General features: G+C 37.9%; 1 protein-coding gene across 2 annotated transcripts in view; it reads left to right on the top strand.

The window, feature by feature from the left end:
* The window catches only part of PPP1R3A (protein phosphatase 1 regulatory subunit 3A), a 29,118-nt gene that overhangs the window by 3,999 nt on the left and 6,568 nt on the right, over positions 1-18,551 (top strand). For both annotated transcript variants that reach the window (XM_062609587.1, XM_062609586.1), the window contains exons 2-3: positions 17,335-17,393; positions 17,503-17,639. In XM_062609587.1, the coding sequence (XP_062465571.1) occupies positions 17,335-17,393; positions 17,503-17,639 (196 nt within the window). The remainder of the gene's footprint in view (positions 1-17,334; positions 17,394-17,502; positions 17,640-18,551) is intronic.

Below are 18,551 nucleotides of genomic sequence, written 5' to 3'. Positions count from 1 at the left end.
GAGGAAGTTACTGAGGAAACACAATATGACCATATCGCGTTACCCTTAGGAATATGAGCCAGCACAAAGTTGTGTGAATGAGGGCAATGGGATGGCTTCTGACATCATTATTAAGAACTAAAATAAAAATGGAGTTAACCCTAAAAAGCTGCACTGAAAAAAAATATAGTGAAAAGCAAAACTGCAAGGAGTAATTAATACTGAAAACTGTCTAGATTTAGATATTCAGAACCACATGACTTAAAACCCTGCTGATTCGTTCCATGTTTCATTTGCTTTTGCTTCTCTGTCTAGGCATGAACAGATAGTCGTGTCGTAAAATTTCAGAAAGTATTTGCTTGTAAATGCATTTTTCCAAGCTAAAATTCTTTCCAACCTAAATGTTAGTAATTCTTGTAGTCTTCAAAAAAGGATTCATAGGCACAAAATAAAGTTAGAAAAGATAACATTTGAATTAATTAATTTATGTCTTAGTCTATGTGAAATTGTGCATTTAACTTGCATTCATAAATATACTTTGGGAAAAAAACCTTAAGGCTGTCACTCGAAAAGAAAGTGCTTCTGTCAGTAAACTGCCCTGAGTTCTATTGTATATTACATTCAGAAAAATGTAAATTAATTGTATCAGCTCCACTCTTATCTCTTTTTTTTGACTCTCATGCTTTTGGGACATGGATAATGATTCTGAACACAAATTTCTCCCGGTCGTCAGGTTTGGACCACATGATTTTGATGTGGACCCCAGGCTCCTGCATCGCTCTGATCAGACAGGGATTGGTTGTGTGTTGCATGAGGCAAACTCCTGTAGATCATGCTGCACGGCGCAGTGATAACAACCTGCAAACCATTTGCCCCGTCACTGGTGAGGCTGCGCCCCATTACTGTGCTTGGTCCTGGTTTGCCATCTGTCAAGAGAGCAGCGGGAGCAAGAGCACAAGGAAAATGGCTGACAAGCATGAGACTTGTTTCACAGAACAGTAAAATGTGCATTTGGACTCCTGTTCTCTGACAAGGAAAGGAGAAGCTACTGGTTTTACCAGAACTGTTAGAGTTATCCTCTTCTTAGCACTCTGAGTCCACAAGTGTGCCACCCTGAACTGATGTTGGTCCTGTGCTTTTTTTTTGTAATTGCTAGACTGTATCTTTCGTTGAGTGGTAGTGCATCAATTCACTTCTCTTCATGATGCCACTTTAAAACAGAACACAAAATAAGGCAATATCTTGTACTAGAGCTGCTCTATGTACAATGTGTGATGAGAAGGAAGAGTTAAAACCCCTGCATCTGTGGGCTGCCAATGCTAACTTCTGGAGCATAAATACTGAGTGGTCTTAGAACAATTGCCAGTGAAAAAACTTCTGTGCATGAATACTCTCCCATCTTCAATTGCTGTCTCACCCCTTTCTGAGGGAAGGCACAGGAAGTAAGCTGCTGAAGACCCAGCCTGGCAGGACTGCCCTGTGCTCAGCCAGTTTTTCTCAGGCAGGTGGCAGAGCTGTGCCTAGGTTGTCCCAAAAAAAGCAGTTCTGCATCAGCTCTTCTTGGCCTTTCTCACAACCCCATGATGTAATTAAAAAAATCCAAGACTTCTGAGTTAGATGTTTGGAAATAGTTTTGCATGTACTTCGCTACAACTGTATTATTCCCAGCTGGTCCATTTAAAATATGCATTTAAATTATGTTCTTCTTTAATCCTTGTTCCTTTGGTTACTGCACATCATAATCAGAAAGAGGAAAGGAGAGCAGAAAAGGTGTTAAAAAAAAAATCTTTGTGTATTGCTATTTAATCTCAGTGTTGTTTCTGACATCTCAAGTCACAAGTTACACCTTGATCAGCATACAGATATGGGATTTGACTAAAGTTTATTACTATTATTAGGAAGTGACTGCAGTCACTGTTTTTGCCAGGAGCGCAGCTGCTTGAGAAGCTATCCATTCACAGGGAGCCAGCTAAAAGCGGCACTCCTCTGCTGTTCAATGTGATGTAGTATTCCCAGCCCTTCTCTTACCTCCTGGTCATTGCTAGTTTTGCCATGTAGAAGTCTTTGTCTTGTAGAAGTAGGTAGCACTGGCACCAAAATAAGACTTCTTCAGGTACTTGAAGACTTGATTATCAGGGACACAGGATAATTATTTAAGGTGATCAAAAATATACTATTCAAACAAGAGGAGTAAAAGCAAGCTGTGGAACTGAGGCTGAGTATTAGGAATGCTTCTTAATGGGGACTCTAGGGTTATCTTTTAGGAAATTGCTGCAGCATAACTCTCCAAAGTCATTTAAAATACGCTAAGATAAACCACTTGAAAAATGTTCTGCCGGGAACAAACCTACTTGGCCAGGAACTATGCTCAATGGTCCTTTTTTTTCTATCTGTTCAATCATAATATTCCAAAATCCGGGCATACTTACTGTTTGAAGTACGAAATATATTAAAGACCTTAAAGATAGGTATCTAAGTTAATGGCATAAAGCTTTGAATGCTATCACAGAAATGCTGAAGAAACAGGTGGAAGTTATGGATGAGAATGGCCTGCACAAGCAAATAAACACCTGCTAACCATACCTGCAGTCTCCTAATTAGAGAATACCTGAAGATGGACAAACTGTCTCACTTTTCCTTTTGCTGTTTGTGAACTGTGCTACTAATTTTTTAGCATATTATCCATTTATTTCACTAGAAATATTAAAAGAAGTTTCTAAATTTTTAAGTATCAACATATGAAAATAGCATGTTACTTTATTGTCAGTCTTGGTGCAGTATTTACTCTGGATCTTAGTATCAGTGGTTTCTCATTCACTTCCACGACCTGCTTTCGAAACTGTTCTCACCAATGTTACAGAACAGAAATTTGTGCTATAAAACTTTTTCACTTGTTTGCATAGAACTATATAAAACTGATGCTTGTATCATTTCTCAACCACATGGTAAGTACTTGTAATTATAGATGCATTGCTTGGCTTTACACTTGTAAAGTTTTTATTTTCTTTTTTTGCAATTGCTACTATTTCATCAGCTTATTTACATATGCCAGTACTGTAATACTATCACAACTGACTCTTAAAGCTCTTTAATGCAGCAACTGTCTTGATCCTGCAATAGGCACAATAAATAATTTAATGAACATCAGGAGTTTCACTGGACTTTGTAGAACTCTGCATGTGTAAAATTATCCTTGAATGTTAATATTTACAGGACTAGAGCTTAGTTCTACACTCTTTCAGATCACTGATTAAGAACCTTCAGACAAATAGAATGAATTGCTAAATGAACACCCATATTCCTCTATTTAATGACTCTTTTGTTGAGGGAGATATCTGTTTTACAGATTAAACCATTCTGATAATGACCATTTCAATAATCTCTCTCCTGTCCACTGTTCAGGTATTGCAGTTCATAAATGTTCAGTTGGGAAAAAATGTTCCATTACATTCACCTTGACTTGGCTAAATGTTAGTCTTGAAAAGATGTTTAACACCAGTGAAACATTAACTGAGAGCACTGGAGTCATATTTAATCAATGCATTCACTACCAGTGTCATTTGAGCTGTTTATTCTGATTATGAACTTTAAGCTGTGATCCAGCCACAGTGCTGCAGCTCTGAAATTGAAGCAATTGATTCAGCTATACTGTAAGTCCAGAGAACCAGTCTCCCATCATATTTTTTGAGATAAAATGTGGTTTATCTTCTCAGTTAGGAAAAATGGAAAAAACAGTCCAAACAAATACTTTGCAAGTTAAATGCAGTCCCTGTCTTAATGCAGAGGAAGAGAAAGACCTTTTAAACACCATGTGAGCATTTTAGAAGTGGCTATTTGATCCCTAGGCCTTCAGTTGACACACAAGAAAACAGTAGTTGATATGCCAAAGCATAATGGGGGGCTTGGTTTTCTAAGTGTCTCTCCACCCTCCTCCTGATCTGTGGAATCAGGTGATACTCTGACACTAAACCCAAAGATTTATTGCTGCTGGTTACTAATAGTCCTAAAGAACACTGGAGAGTACTGAGCTGTGCAAATCAATGTGAACTGGGTGAAGCTGATAGGTTTTTCTCTGCCTTACACTTAGGTGCACCAAGTGGCTTTGAATTTACATTTTGCTTTGATGTATAATAATTGACCCTACAATAATTTTTATGGTTGCTGGATGATAAGCATAAGATGTTCAAGCCTGGGTCACTTGATGTTGAGGTAGAGGGCTGGGGAGCTTGTCAGTCTTCCTCTCTCCCCAGCTACCCTAGTAAATGTGCAACAGTGTCTCCTAGGTTATATTACATGTCTTCCTGATAAAAATATTAATACCTATCACACAGCTGCCTTCTTCCTCTGTGGTAGTAAGAGAACATGTGAAAATAAAAATAAAGGTTATAGAAGTCTCTTGTCATGGTAACACCTGGGAATTTTGTCCTATTGAGATACTTACTGAATTTACCATGCTTTCCAAGATTTAGATTATAGTTGTCCTTTCTCAAGAATGACTGGCTAAGTCTTTTTTGTGGTCACCCATTCTGTTCTCCTCCCCAGGGGTGGTACCTGTGTCTTAGTCTCACCTGAGCGCCCATCTATCTAGATGTCTCTCTAAGGCATCTGTCACCTTTATGCATAGGTGTCTCAGCATACTGCAGTCAGCTTCTAGGAAATGACTCTTTTCTGGCATGCCAGTAGGGAACAGCTCCTTCTCTACTTTTTCCATGTGAGGGAAAGACCAGGTGCGACACAGGGTAAGGTCTTTTTCTTGGATGTATCCAAAAACTTGAAGTTCAAGACCTGTTGGTGGTACTTGCTTTACTCTCCTGTCTTTTAAGCAGTGGGAGAAAGTAGCAAGAGAACAGAGAGGCTTTACTCCCAGCTCCTTTCAACAACACCATTTTGATATTTGATCATGCCACTTGCAGGCAAAATAGCAACCTAAGAAGCATATTCTCTGACCTTAGGCCAAACTCGAGTCCTGACTCACTTTTTCCTCTTTTTCAACAGCTTGGCTCTGGAGATAGGCATCTCAACAGTAAGGGCTGCATTACTAATTCTCAAAGAAATTCTTTGTTTTTGAAGTAGTTAACCTGTTCATCAAAGGGCTTAAACAATTTTCTGACCAATCCATGTATTAAACAGCTGCGGAACATGACTTCTGAACTGTCTTCTTTTCAACATTGTTATTTGGATATTGTAATAAGCTACAAGAATCATGACAGAGCTATAAAGGAATCTGAAAAAATATATAATCATAATCATAATTGCTGTAACAATTCAGTTACAGTTGAGGTATAACTGACTTATTAGATGTGGGGGTTTCTGCAGTCTTCATACCTATAGGCATGAGATTTGCAGATAGACAGGGCTATATTAAAGGTTTAAGCCTGGCATGAAACTGGTGTTGAGCCCCTGTTCAGACTGTATGGCACTAAAAGCTTCAAACAGACAGATATAAATCTATGGTAAAAAAAAATAATGTACAAATGTTTTGCCATTAAAACTCAAGGTCTTTTTTAATGAGCTAGAAAATAAAGACTAATTTCTTGGGACTCTGTTTGCTTTGAGGCTATGATTATTCTCATCCCAAACCAGGCCAATGCATTTTGTTCTGTGCCACCTACGTCCCCGCTTCAATCATAAACTAAGACTGAAAAATGAAAATATTAGTAATTGGAAAATATAATCCCCTGGATAGCACCAATCCAATAATCTTAATAAAAATAGGTTTATTGCAAACATTGCCTGAACCCAACTGGGAATTATCTTTTCAGAAAAATACTTGAATTCCCTTACAGCTGCTCTCTTGATCAATTGTCCCTCTCGATACTATTAATCATCATACTATATACCACTTATTCTGATCATTTTTTTCCACATTTCTTTCTAAACTTCCTTTCCAGTTTCTCCTTCTTTAGAAGTTACTAGCAGTCCTTTATTGTACTTTTGCAGACCTACCTTTTCTTCTGTTCTGGTGTCAGCCCTTTAGATGAGGTGACCAAAACTAAGGGTTATTTATTTCCTCAAGGTGGAGAAATACTATGAATCAATATTCTCTTCCTCAGATTTCAAACATTAAAGTAGATCTTCTATTCTTTTCATGCAAGATACCTGTGAAGGTTGCTGGACTGAGTCTCCTGATAATGCAATCTTCTATTCACAGCGTAGTTTCAAAATGGTAGCAGCAGTTCAAGCCTCCATTGCCATGCCAGTGTGCAAATATCCTCACCTACGCTCTAATGATGAGCAGGTCATTTTGTGTCTCTGCCTCTTTCCTTTGTGTCCTGACTATCAACAAGGGAGCTAATTAGTGTCAGTCCTGTTTGTTTGGTGACACCTATTTATTAAGAACTAGATTGAGCCTTCCCTAACACTGCTGGTAGCTGAAGGTCATGTAATGAAATCAATCTTGTCTAGATTTGTAATAAGGGCTCTGATTTTACGTACAGCTTTATTCTAATAGGATCACTTGTAATGGCATAATATTTTAAAATATTATTCAGTAATTTCTATTTAATGTTCACTCAGCTATTCATTTATGGCTGCTGATTTTCTTCACAGTTTTTGTTTTAATTTCTGAATCTTTTCCTGTGAGGACTCAGTCAGTTTGGAATCTAACAATGTAATTTAAATTATTATTTTCTGCATTGTTTAAATGAAATTATTTTACTCTTGTGATTATCTTTGTTAAATAGCTCCTGAAACAAAGAACCCCATATAAACAGAAGGCAATGATACTGCCACACATGTCATGGTTCAGGTGTGCATAATACAACATTTCCACAAGGAGAGGTCATTTGAAGCCAAAATGCTTTTAGGTAGGAATTGGCTCTTTTCAGGTTAAAGCCACCTGGCAGGTAGAAATTCAGGTGTGTACATTAGGGGCCCAGAACTGAGGAATGGTGTTCACTGAGCTTCAGTCACTCTCTGCTTTGTTGGCAGCGCGGACAACAATGCTCCATGCCATGCTCACACTGATTTGCAGTCTTCGTCTGTCTGTAACTTGTGCAGCTGTTGGTTTCTGCTGTACCTACAGTCTAGTTCCTAGGACTCTACCTTGAGTTTTTGTAGGATGCAGATATTTCACCCTGAGGACACAGCCAGCTGCCCAGGCCCACAGCCCAGCCACCTCCCCAGTTCTGCTCCCCAACCCCTCCCTGCACTGCTGCCCAGCACCATCAGTTTCCAGCAGGGCTGTGATGCCCTACCCAGCATTACGATCAGCCTCCCTTAACAGGATGTAAAAGCTTGAAAATGGCTTAGAGCATTTCCCTAAAAGGTGGTGCAGATGTGTACATAGTTTCCTTGCAACTTTCAGAGCCATTTTACTGCTTCCCCCCGCCCCAATGCAACACATGTTGCAGTGTTGACACCGACTGTCTTTTGCTGGTTGCCATCTTTGCACTGTGCTCACTTTGTCCTCTCCTCCAAACACTGGGCAGACTCTCCCCAGTTCTGATTTTACATGCCCAGCATTTCTGCCTTTTGTCCAGTCATAATTCTGTGTCCAGTTGTTTAGTGCTTTCCATAGTGTCTAATATTTGAATTTTATTTCATTGGGCTTTATCTCTATGTCCTATCTTTAAAGAGCAGAGAGCCATTTAATTTGCTCATGAAGTAATGTCACTTTTCTTGTATTTTCTTCATATGTACCATAGTCTACCACAGCAGTTCTTGTAGGGTGCACATATTTTCTTATGCACCCTAATCTTCGTATGTTGCACATCTGGTTTGAATGATTGAAATCTTTTAGCAATCATAAAAAGCCTTATTGTGCATTTAGATGATTCCGAAGAAAAGAATGTATTTCCCTAATTTCTAGCAAATTCTTATCAATACGTTTATATGCAAATTGCTATAAAGATAAGCTATTCTTATCTAATTGTTTCTAAGAGTTTAAGACTGTCTCAGCAGGAGTTGCTGAGGGATGAAACTTCTAATGATGATTTAAAGCAGTGAAGTGTGTAGGCTGAAACTGAAATAATTATTGCTGTAACCCTCTAAGCACTCTAAGTTCCTCAAGAGAAAATACTTTGCTCAGAACAGACCCTGAACAACAAAATGCTAAAAAAGTTAAATAAAAAAAAAAAAAAAGACACTCTTGGAGCAAGATGATAATTTAGAGCTAGAATCAGTATAATGTGAGGATGTTCTCAACAACTGCTCACAAATGCATCAGACATCACAATTAAAAAGGAATAATAATTATGGCCCCATTCTAAAGTATGTAATATTCTATTCCATTCAATAAGACATGAACACTTTAAAACCATCAGTGTAATCCACAAACCTATATTTACAACATTAAACTGGATGTTCTGCCTTTTCAATAACTGTCATCTCATCTCTATTATTTTCACCTCAGACTCTAATTGTTTCTTTTATAGGAGCTAACCTACCAGTGTCCTTGGCAGTGCAGTTTATGGCTCATGCATTTACAGTAATTGTTTGGGCAATTTGCCACACAGTATAGCAATCTTCACATCACAATCAGTTTTTATAATAAACAGCATTAGTTGTGAAAAATACAAGCGATGCGTGATTCTTATGGTAGACAAAGGGCACTGAAGATGCCCTTTAGGAAAAGAAAGGAAAATGCTCAGGCCTTGAACTGCTTGAGAAAAATACTGATGTCACAATAGAGCTAATTAATTTGATGGTACAAACAAGAGGGGGAAAGGGCCTTGCATTCATTAGTGTCAATTCCAAATGAGAGCATACTGTTCATAAAAATAATATTCTGCCTTTGTTTAGACAAAACGTGCAGGTAAACAAATCAGAAATAAGCAGCAGTTCCTGCAATAACAATGATTTTGCTCCTTAGCTTTATCAAGTCTCTTTCTCTTTAGCCACAGGGAGCTCCAAGCCTGCCAGCTTGCAGGTAGACCTGTGGGTGAGGGCAGACCCAGCTGTGCACCAGCCCGGCTGGCTCCAGCATGGCCAGCATTGCCGGCCCTACTGGGCACTGGAGCCTCCGTGCCTGGAGCTGGTCTGCTCCTGGGAAGCTGAGCACACACTTAATGACTTCACAACACATAGGTGGCTGCACATAAAGGTGTCCCAACACACGTGGCTCTGCTGCAGGTGTTCTGTGGCATGCACATTTTACAGGGGTCCAGAAATAAGAGGTCAAGCGCTGCTCAGTGGGGAGGCTGTTTGGCACACTGCCAGAAGGCACAGTCTCCCACATTAGGAATTCTCCAGAGGAAAAATAAGGTATATGTTCCTTTATGCCAGCGCATGGGCTGTCAGCCTCCTTGTCATCTCCACACTACCTTACAGACCATGGCTTGTGCTGAGGTGCAATAAGGAGAGGCCCCGGGAAGCACAAAGGTGGCTTCAAGCCAAGGTTGTACCTCCCCTTCTTGAGCTAGGCTGTGAATTCTCTAGAAGCAGTAGGGCTTGAGACTAAAAACCATGTGCAATAAGAAATTGTGCAGTGGTTGTATTATAAGACTACAACTTAACAGCAGATAAGATGGTTGTCAATTTAAATCAGTAGGAAACTTGTCCCTGTAATGAGTTTTGGACTGAGCTTTATGCTGGCAAGGAATGAGTTTATCCTTGCTTGTTAAATATTCAGTTCATATATTCAGTGAGGGAGATGTAACAGAATTAACTATGGAGACACCATCACAAAAGAAGTCAAAATTTGCAGTTTGGAGAGTCACACCAGCATCCTGGGTGGCTCCCAATGGGTGTTCATGAGTCATCATATGAAGACAGAGAGGTCTAGATCCCAGAGGGTGATGGGATGTATCTTCTCACTATGGGAATGAGACCAGAATCAAGGTTATGTTTTTAATTTTCAAGTACCATTTTTTTCCCATAGTACCAATTGTTTTTCCCATCTTGCATTTTCTTCTCTCCATTAGTTGCTTTTTATAATATTTTCTCCTCTGTTCCACTGGTATTTTAAGTCCAGTATAAATGGACCACTATTTATGATGTAATTTTCCAGTAAGCCAACTATTGGGGCAGAGGGTTATGTTAGTAAAAAAATGGATTGAATTCTTAGTCTACTGAGTCTTAGAAACAATTTCATAGAACCTTAAAGCTCTGTTTAGAACTTTACACATACACAATCTTTCATACTGCTTTCCAAAATTCCTTCTGCCTTGAAAATTTATTTTTGCTGCAAGTTTGTGGTTTTTGAATGGCATTGCATACAATAGTATGGAAGTTCAGAATTACATGTGGAAAGTCCTTCATTTACCTTCTCATCAATGTTCTTTTAACCCAAAAGGTCCAACCCTGTCACAGACTTTTTGCTTCCGATGTGCACATCCAACTAAAAATAGTTTTGGTTGTTGCTTGGTTTTGATTTTGTTTGTTTTGGGTCTGGGGTTTTTTTTTGTTTGTTTTGTTTTGTTCCATTTTTAATAAATGCAGCTATTTTGTTCTATGCTTCCTTTTGACATGACGTCTGTTGCTAATGACACAAAAATAACCAAACCAAACTGCCAGCCCTTCCTACTCCATGTGTTCCTCCTCTCCCCAGCTCTTTTGGGGTTACAGTTTTGTGCAGGATGCTTGTTTGGCTCCAGTGATACCTCAAACCTGGGCACTTACCTGCACTAATTTACTTTTTGCTCTTCTTCTTCTCAGTGAAACATTGCTGACATATTTAACTACTTCTTTTGAAGGATCTCTTACGTTGTTTACATCCCAGTGGCATCATTCTTCAGAAAGGCTGGCTATTTTCAGCACGAGATCCAAAAGCACTAGTTATATTGAAGGTTGCTGCTGTATTAGGCTACTCTTAAATTTAGAAATATGACCTGAAATTAAAATAGAATTACTGTTTGGTTAGCAGCTTATATCTTGCCAGATCTTTTCATGAGGACATTTCAGCTTCACCTCAACTTCAAGGTAGAAAAGGATTGCTTTGATTTTGAATCCGCTTTGAAGTAAAAAACAGAAGCATGAAAGATTCTGTGAGACCCTAAGCCTATCTGGATTTAAAAATAAAATTATATTGAAAACTTTTTTCCCTCTCGAGTGTTTTTAACTAAATATTTGAGAAATGTATTCTTTAAATACTTTAATGTCCCCTTACCTCTTTTTAAATTTCAGGCTAAATAATATATTCCCACATTTTCTTTTAAATTTGAGATAGATAGTATAAATTTGTTCAAGTTGCATTAAGAGTTTTACAGGTATATTTTCATCTTTCCATATTCTGTATTCTAAAAATTTTAGCCTTTTCCCACACTCTGTAAAAGAAACATCTTGTGAATTAGGTGTTAAGATCTAGCATAAGTGGATATAACACAGAACACTGTGAATGGTGCTACTGATTATACACAACTTTTGCCAAATATTGTTGCGTGTATTAAAACTATGGCAAGTTACAACAACCTCACGAATTATGAAGAGATTGGCAGCTCCTGGCTATATTCCCAAACCTATTTCAGACCAGACCAAAGCACCTGCTGTTCACAGTGAAATATGTGCTCCTGGAAGCATAACTCTGAGGGCATGTATCTGCATAGGAGCATTTGAAATAGGGCTAGACTGGGACTATGGGACCATGATGTCTTAACCTGTGGAAAATGTGTTGCATAATCCCATTCACAAAACTGTATCCATGTTTCCATACCAAGACCTTCTCAATTTCTTGTGCCTGGTACTTGCACTGAAAAATAGCAAGGTATACTTTTCCAGTGCTTACAGATCTTTTTTTAAGATTCCACAACAAATGCTTTTGTGAAATCTTTCTATTAGTACATTATTAGAGTCTTTCTGCCTAATATCTTTTTTGCCTTCTCAGTATTTACCCCTTTGCTGTAAGAATAGAGGGCGTTTATTTCTCCTCTTGCTAGGCTGAAAATAGAAATACTCAATTTGTCTCCTTGCTTAATATAGATTTTTCATCCTGCCAGTCTTCTTGTAGTCATCTTCTGCACCTGTTTCAATTTGAACTAATCTTTCTTGAACATCGTATACAAATGTTTCAGAGGAGTTCTTACTAGTGCCTGGTACTGAGACATGAATCTTTCCTGTAAATCTTTCATTACTGGAAAAACCATCTCTGACACATTACTGGAGAACTTGTTGCTGCAGCCATCTCACACCAGTGGCTTGGAAATGTTTTCTGCCAAGAGCAAACTCAGATTTTTCTTGTTTTAATGTTTCTTCCAATTTCAGAGCCCTCATTTTGTGGCAGAAACTCTAGTCCCTAAATGTATAACCTGGCACTTCATAATTTTGTTTTTTTCATCCCAGGTCTATTATTTTGATCCTCCGGGCCACCTATTTCATTCAATCGTCCTCTGTGTTGATGATGCCTCCCAACTTCCTATCTGTCACAGATTTAATTTAACTTTGACTTTTTGTGCCTTGGTCTGTAATAACGTGACTGAGTAAGTCTGATTACACAACCGGTCCTCTCCAATTCCCCAGTGATGTCTGCCAGCTCTGCGCAGCCCAGCCTGTGGGACCTCACTTGGCACCAAGCCTCTCCCCCACCACCCAGCTCTTGTACTCATCTCCCTCTTTTTCAGTTTAATTAATAAATTTCCCATGTGGCTACACAAGAAATGCTTTAATGAAGTCCGGATAGATTAGATTTTTAGACAAGGGAAATGTAGTAATCTTACCAAAACCAGATATTATCAGGTGAGTCTGGCATTTTTATGCCATTTTTCATTTATCTCTATTTATTCTCTCATTAAGTTTTGCTCTAAATATTTTTAAAAATTTTTTGATGACACCTAGGTCTGTAGTTGCCCTGGCACTACTTCTCTTTTTTTCCCTAAAAATAGCTACTACTTTTCCTAGTCTTCTGAGACTGTTACAGTAGCATCAAGGATAATTTGATAGATTTGAATAGCAAATAGTTTAAAACAATGTGTGATTCCCTCTTTTGGGTCTCTCAGTATTTTGGGTTGGATATTATCTGCTCCTCTTAATTGGACCGTATTTAAACACCAAGTGCTGCTCCCAGACTGGGTGAAATAATGTAATTTTCTAAATCTCTGTTCTATCAGTTGTACTCTGTACAATCTCTGTTCCTACAAGATTCTGACCCATTGCTAGTGCTGTGTTAAAAAGAGCTTAGGAGAAGTATTTGGTAGTGGAGTTATACATAGATTATCTGAAATCTTCATCAAACTTTTAAACTTCTAAAAAAAATCCTATTTACCTTAAAAAGACTAATTCCAGAGGTTGGACATGTCTTATTTTATCCAAACCCTTTCTGAAGTCAAAGAAGTATTGTTTATTGGCTAAATAATTCTTTTCCCCCTATCACTTAGATGCTATCTACTCCTCACATCTTTAGGTTTCAAGTTTAACATTCTCTGGGATGCCAAGTCAACATAACTTTAGGACTTCCTCTGCATAACGTCCACCAACTTTTCAGTCCTCTCAGTTTTACTAACTGGCCCCTGAACTTCCATTTTTTTTTCTTTTTAATGACAAATTATAGCGATGACCTGTTTTTGTTCTTGATTTCTTTTTATCACTCAGTTCAAGTGAATGGTAATGCCATCAAGAAGGAACTATATGAGCATAAGGAGTTGTTTTTTTTTTTAAGCTGTTAGAAATTCTTTAGTTCCTGATTTACTTTATGAGGATGTGTCTCAGCTGAAGGAGAAAAATCAACCGAACTTCTGCAGGTGTACAGATACTTATGCTGGAAAGGAACTGCACCAGCTGATAACATGGATTTTTCTGACTTTCACTGTTGTTAGAATGGCTGGACCACTTAAAGATAAAAGTAAACATTTTTAAAAGAACACAGTTTTTGTGCCTTTCACTATAAAATGTAGGCACTTTTAGACCACTTTCCATAACACAGCAAGATAATTAATTTATAAACCAAATGCTTAATTAATATTATAATTTAAAAATCTACTCGTGGAATTCTGATAGTGAGCTAGGAACTTTTCAGAGATATATGGAGAAAAAAGTCAGTCAAAAATCATACTAACTAAAGAAACATTTTCTAATTGCCACTGTTTGATGAAGGGGCTAATTTTCATTAGGTTTTGGGAAGTATTTAATTCTTTAGGGTGTACATATATGTTTGAGATTGTTCTATATTCGTATGCACTCATAGTCTCAGCATCTTCATATCACTTCTTAGATTGAAATAGTGCTGTTAAATGACTCAAAGGATTCTCAAAAACTTCAGTGTTAGTATCCTCAGTTTAGGTTAATTTTAGATTTCCCAGCAGAATAATTATATGAGGACAGACATTCTGATGTACAAGTAAAATAAGGAAAATAGCTGTTACACTGACTTTCACTGTAGTGATGTATTTGCAGGATAGGTGTGCACAGAAAATGGGCTATAAGCCAGCAATCTTTATAAAATTCAGTGCAACATGCAAGAAGTTGTGTTACAAGCCTTGCAGTGTGGGTCCAGGCTGTGAAGCTTTATCATCATTGGTATTTATTACCTGTGTTGCAGTTGTGAAAAGAAACTTGCAGACCAGGGCTCCAGATTCTATTAGAACAAGAGTTAAGGACAAACTCAACTCTAATCACAACAGAAATAAAACCGAGGGGACCATGTCACACACTAACAGCCCCAGCCACTGAAACTCAATAGATATATTCTAGTTTGAATTTAGAGTTCCAAGGTGAGGTTCAGTCAGCTAATTTCAGTTATTTAAAACCTATCATTCCAGCCTAAGGAAGTCACTTTAGGTTTCCCTATGGTCAGTCTCTCCCAGAGGCAGAGAAGCTCCTTTGAAGGATGAGTTACTCCATCTCACTTGTGATGCCCATGACAGAAGGAATAGATCATCTCCCTCTTTAAGTTTTAATATCTCTAGTGAAGATAGGGGTGATGTACACTGCTGTCTGAGACAGCTAGATAAGGTTAACCCCATGCCAACACATGCCCATAAGCATCCAGCTCTAAGCAGCTTTATACCTGTTCATTTAAAGGTTTAGAAAATAGGTATTCCTTCTTAGCATCCTAATTCAAACACTGTGTTTATACTTTACACTGAAAAGTTGCTAATAAAACCCCTCAAATTATTACTGCATAGGTAATACAGGGAACAGGGGACAGAATCCAGGATTGCTTTTTTCTCCAGAGAATAAAAAACAAGCTAAAGACTAAGGATCCTGCTTGTATATCCAACTTCAAGAACAGTAAGCAAATCTGCCCTCCAGTTTCTCCCTAAGTTGTCTACATCCTGGTAATTTGGTCATTCTTTGGATGTGTGTGCAGTGAAATTTTTAATCACATTAGGGTGTGGTAGAAGCTAACAGTGTCTCTGCATCTTGGGTGCAAGTTCTGGCTTCCAGTAGACTATAATGTCAGATATGGGCATTAACCTCTCCCCTCCTGGGAATGGCTCTTAAAAGAAAACAGCATGTCAAAATCCATTCCTTTAAGAAATAGATGAGGGCCCCTTCTAGCAGCAAATGATGAAATCCCTGCTCCCCAAGAGTTGCATCTGCACAGAATCATAGAATGTTTTGGGATGGAAAGGATCTTAAAATCATCTAGTTCCAGCCCTGCTGCACATGGCTGAGTGCTGCAGGTAGCCAGTTACACTGAAAGAAAATCTTTGAGACACTCCTTTTTTTGGACCCCACTGGATAGTATTAGGAGGTTCTCTGCTGTATCCATGTGGTTTTGGTATCATTTTGGGTGACTAACTCACTTATGCTTTATACCTGTCTTGGCTCCTAATTCGGGGCTTTTGCATACACCCTACTGGCACCTAAATACTTTAATGCATCTGTCTCATGGTTAAGCCCCAAGATACACAGTGCTTAGGCTTATGGAAGAAGGGAGCAGGTGGGTGAAAAAGATGCAAATGAGAAAAAGAAAATTGGGAACAAGATGTTACAGTAAGACAAGCATTTAAACCATAAAAAAACCCCTTAAAATTGTATAAATATTAAGCAATAATGATTTACCTTAAACTCCCCACAGATCTATTGAAAAGAAGGTATGGGTCTGCAAGCCTTTTCAGGATGAAATGCAGATTGTAGCAACTGCTAGCAGGGGAAAGTACAACTTAGTGTGAGTAGGAGAGTGAGACATATGCGGAGGCTATGCATGTACCAGAATTCAGGAGTGACATGACATTCACATGGATAGAAAGAATATTCAGCATTACCGCAATTAATGATGAAAAAGAGCTGTTGAAAGAGATTTAAAACTTGTGCTCCAAGCACAGCTTTGAACAACAAAAGGCCAAGAGGAAATTTAATAGGGCAGTGCAAACTACTCCAAGTATCCTCATATAAGAGCTTTACATCTTCTCCTGAGGTATCTGATGGTGGCCAGTGTCAGAGATCAGATGCTAGGCTGGCAGGATCTTCTGTCTACTTTAGCCTGGCAATCCCTATAAAGGCTGGTTTTTAAGAAGTTTGTGACAGTCGATGTCTAGATTATTTTAACAGAGTATAAATTTAGCATCCTCCTTCTGAATGAAGCGTTTAGGTAGCAGAGTTAATGCTATATCAATTCAAATGAAAAATGCTGTGAGAAAATAGAAGGGGAGAAGATTAATATTTGAAAATTAGAAAGTAATTTTCAGTAACAGAGGTGGACGGCTGGTTGACAAACGCATAAATTAAGACCTACAGAAAACAATGGCTCCTCATAGAGAAGTCATTAGCAGTGATCCAATAATTTACATTTTATATAAGTGACATTCTTTTTACATTTTTTTCCCCTTTCCACTAAAGGTTAATCCCTATAAGCACACAATTCAAACTGCTATCACTTTGCATTGATATTGACAAGGACTGCAGGTGCTCAGCATCTCTCTGTAGGTGTTTGTCATGTTGGACCTGGCCTTTGTTTTCACAGCCAGCAAAGCAACAGTAAAAATTGCACTGGCTGCAGGGAAGTAGAATTCATTCCTGCTGGCCAGGCACAGCTTAGCAACAGGATTTATACTGTATACACACAGGGAGAAGCTTTTGATTTATTTCAGGTAACAAAGATGTCTTTTTCCAGTGATCTCTGCGTATGTACAAATATTAAAATATGTATTGAAAAATACAAGCAAGAGAGAGGTGCCGTCTCTGGAACACATATATCCTTCCAGACCCTTGCTTGACCCCAAAGTTGCGCTCTCCTGTCACTGACCCATCTAATCACTTTTGTGCTGCTTTCTCAGAAAAGGCCTGGGAAAACCCATCAGCTTTGCCATGTAATCTGAAGGTCAACACATTTTCATTTTCTTGGCCAATTTTCTTTGACCAAGGCTTAATATCAGGTCATTCAGAAAAAAATCCTATATTTTATAAAGCTGTTACTTTCAGTATTTCAAACAGCATTCAAAATACTGTGTAATCAACTAATGGTCTTTATATCTGGCTCTAAGAGGCATTAGAACAATAATTTTTGCAGAATAACACAGCAAGTTTCTTTTTCTTTAACAGCAAAGAAGAAATAGTGACAACGTCTGACAATGACACGTGGAATAATTCAAGGACTTCAGGTACAACACCCTGTTTAATTAGTTCTTCCTTACTGCACATGTTAATTAAAAAATAGTGTAACAAACAACCTCATGGAAATTATTCAAGTATGTTTTGTTAACCCTTCAGGAACAAACATCCCAGCAATTGTTTATTCACAAGCAGAAGACAAAGACACCAAACCAGATAAAGAAAACAGAAGAGATAAAAATGCAGAATACAACCAGGGTAATCATGAAGAAGATGAAAAAGAATTAGAGTTGCTGGTAAGTGTTATACAATTATATCTACAGTATTAAATGATTTGAATCCATTTACGCTTCAAAGCTGGTGAAATGCCCCCTTTTAACAGAGCTGACTGATGTACTAATTTACAAATGTAAAGCCCTGGTCTGTACTTTCATTGAGTCTCTAACCGATTCAACAATAGAAGGTGCTTTGATTTCAACATAGTGCATCAACTTTTTCTGGTCTTAAATTAATGACTTCTCCATTTTACTTCTTTGCCAGAGCCTCTGAAGGACAGTTTGAAGGAATTATAAGAGTAATATTTTAAAAACCTGTCCTCCTAGAAAGTAGGATAGGAATATTCTTAAATAAATGTTTTGTATTTGGCAAAATTCTTATATTTATGGTACTGTTTGCTTTTGGGGTTTTTCAAAGGATAACTCTGTAACATGCTATATGAGCAAAATAAATATATATATTCATATTAGCAGATTTTTCTATATCTGTATTCGACATTAGATTTTTTAAAATAAATTGCACACTCAGTGAACATTCAATGTGTTTGGATTTGTGTGTGTGTGCTTTGGCTTGCATTTTTCAGTATGAAAGAAAAAATGGCAATAAATGAGACACGTACAGCAATCTATTATTCTCAGTATCTGTTCTCAGCTCATATCATTTGGGTGCATAGATTCATAATCATAGATTATAATAGCTATCACCTGTGAAAATGTGAATACTGAATCAGACAGGGAAGGAAGATGAGAACCATTCTTTTTTTTTTTTTTTTCTTATGGATAGAGAATAAATTCCTCTTATTTGAATATAAAATTTTCTTATCTTTTACTTTAAAAAAGTTGAAAATTGTTGCCTATTTTGGGACCTTTTTTTTTTAAATGGTGAAACATATAAAGGAGGACCTCTAAAATCCTCAGTCCACCCTGTTACTA

Source organism: Pezoporus occidentalis, unplaced genomic scaffold, assembly GCF_034315485.1.
Source record: "Pezoporus occidentalis ecotype Australia unplaced genomic scaffold, CSIRO_AGI_Poc_V1 ctg14, whole genome shotgun sequence".
NCBI lineage: Eukaryota > Metazoa > Chordata > Aves > Psittaciformes > Psittacidae > Pezoporus > Pezoporus occidentalis.
Note: the sequence above shows the minus strand (reverse complement) of the source record. Positions and strands in the feature narration are given on the sequence as shown.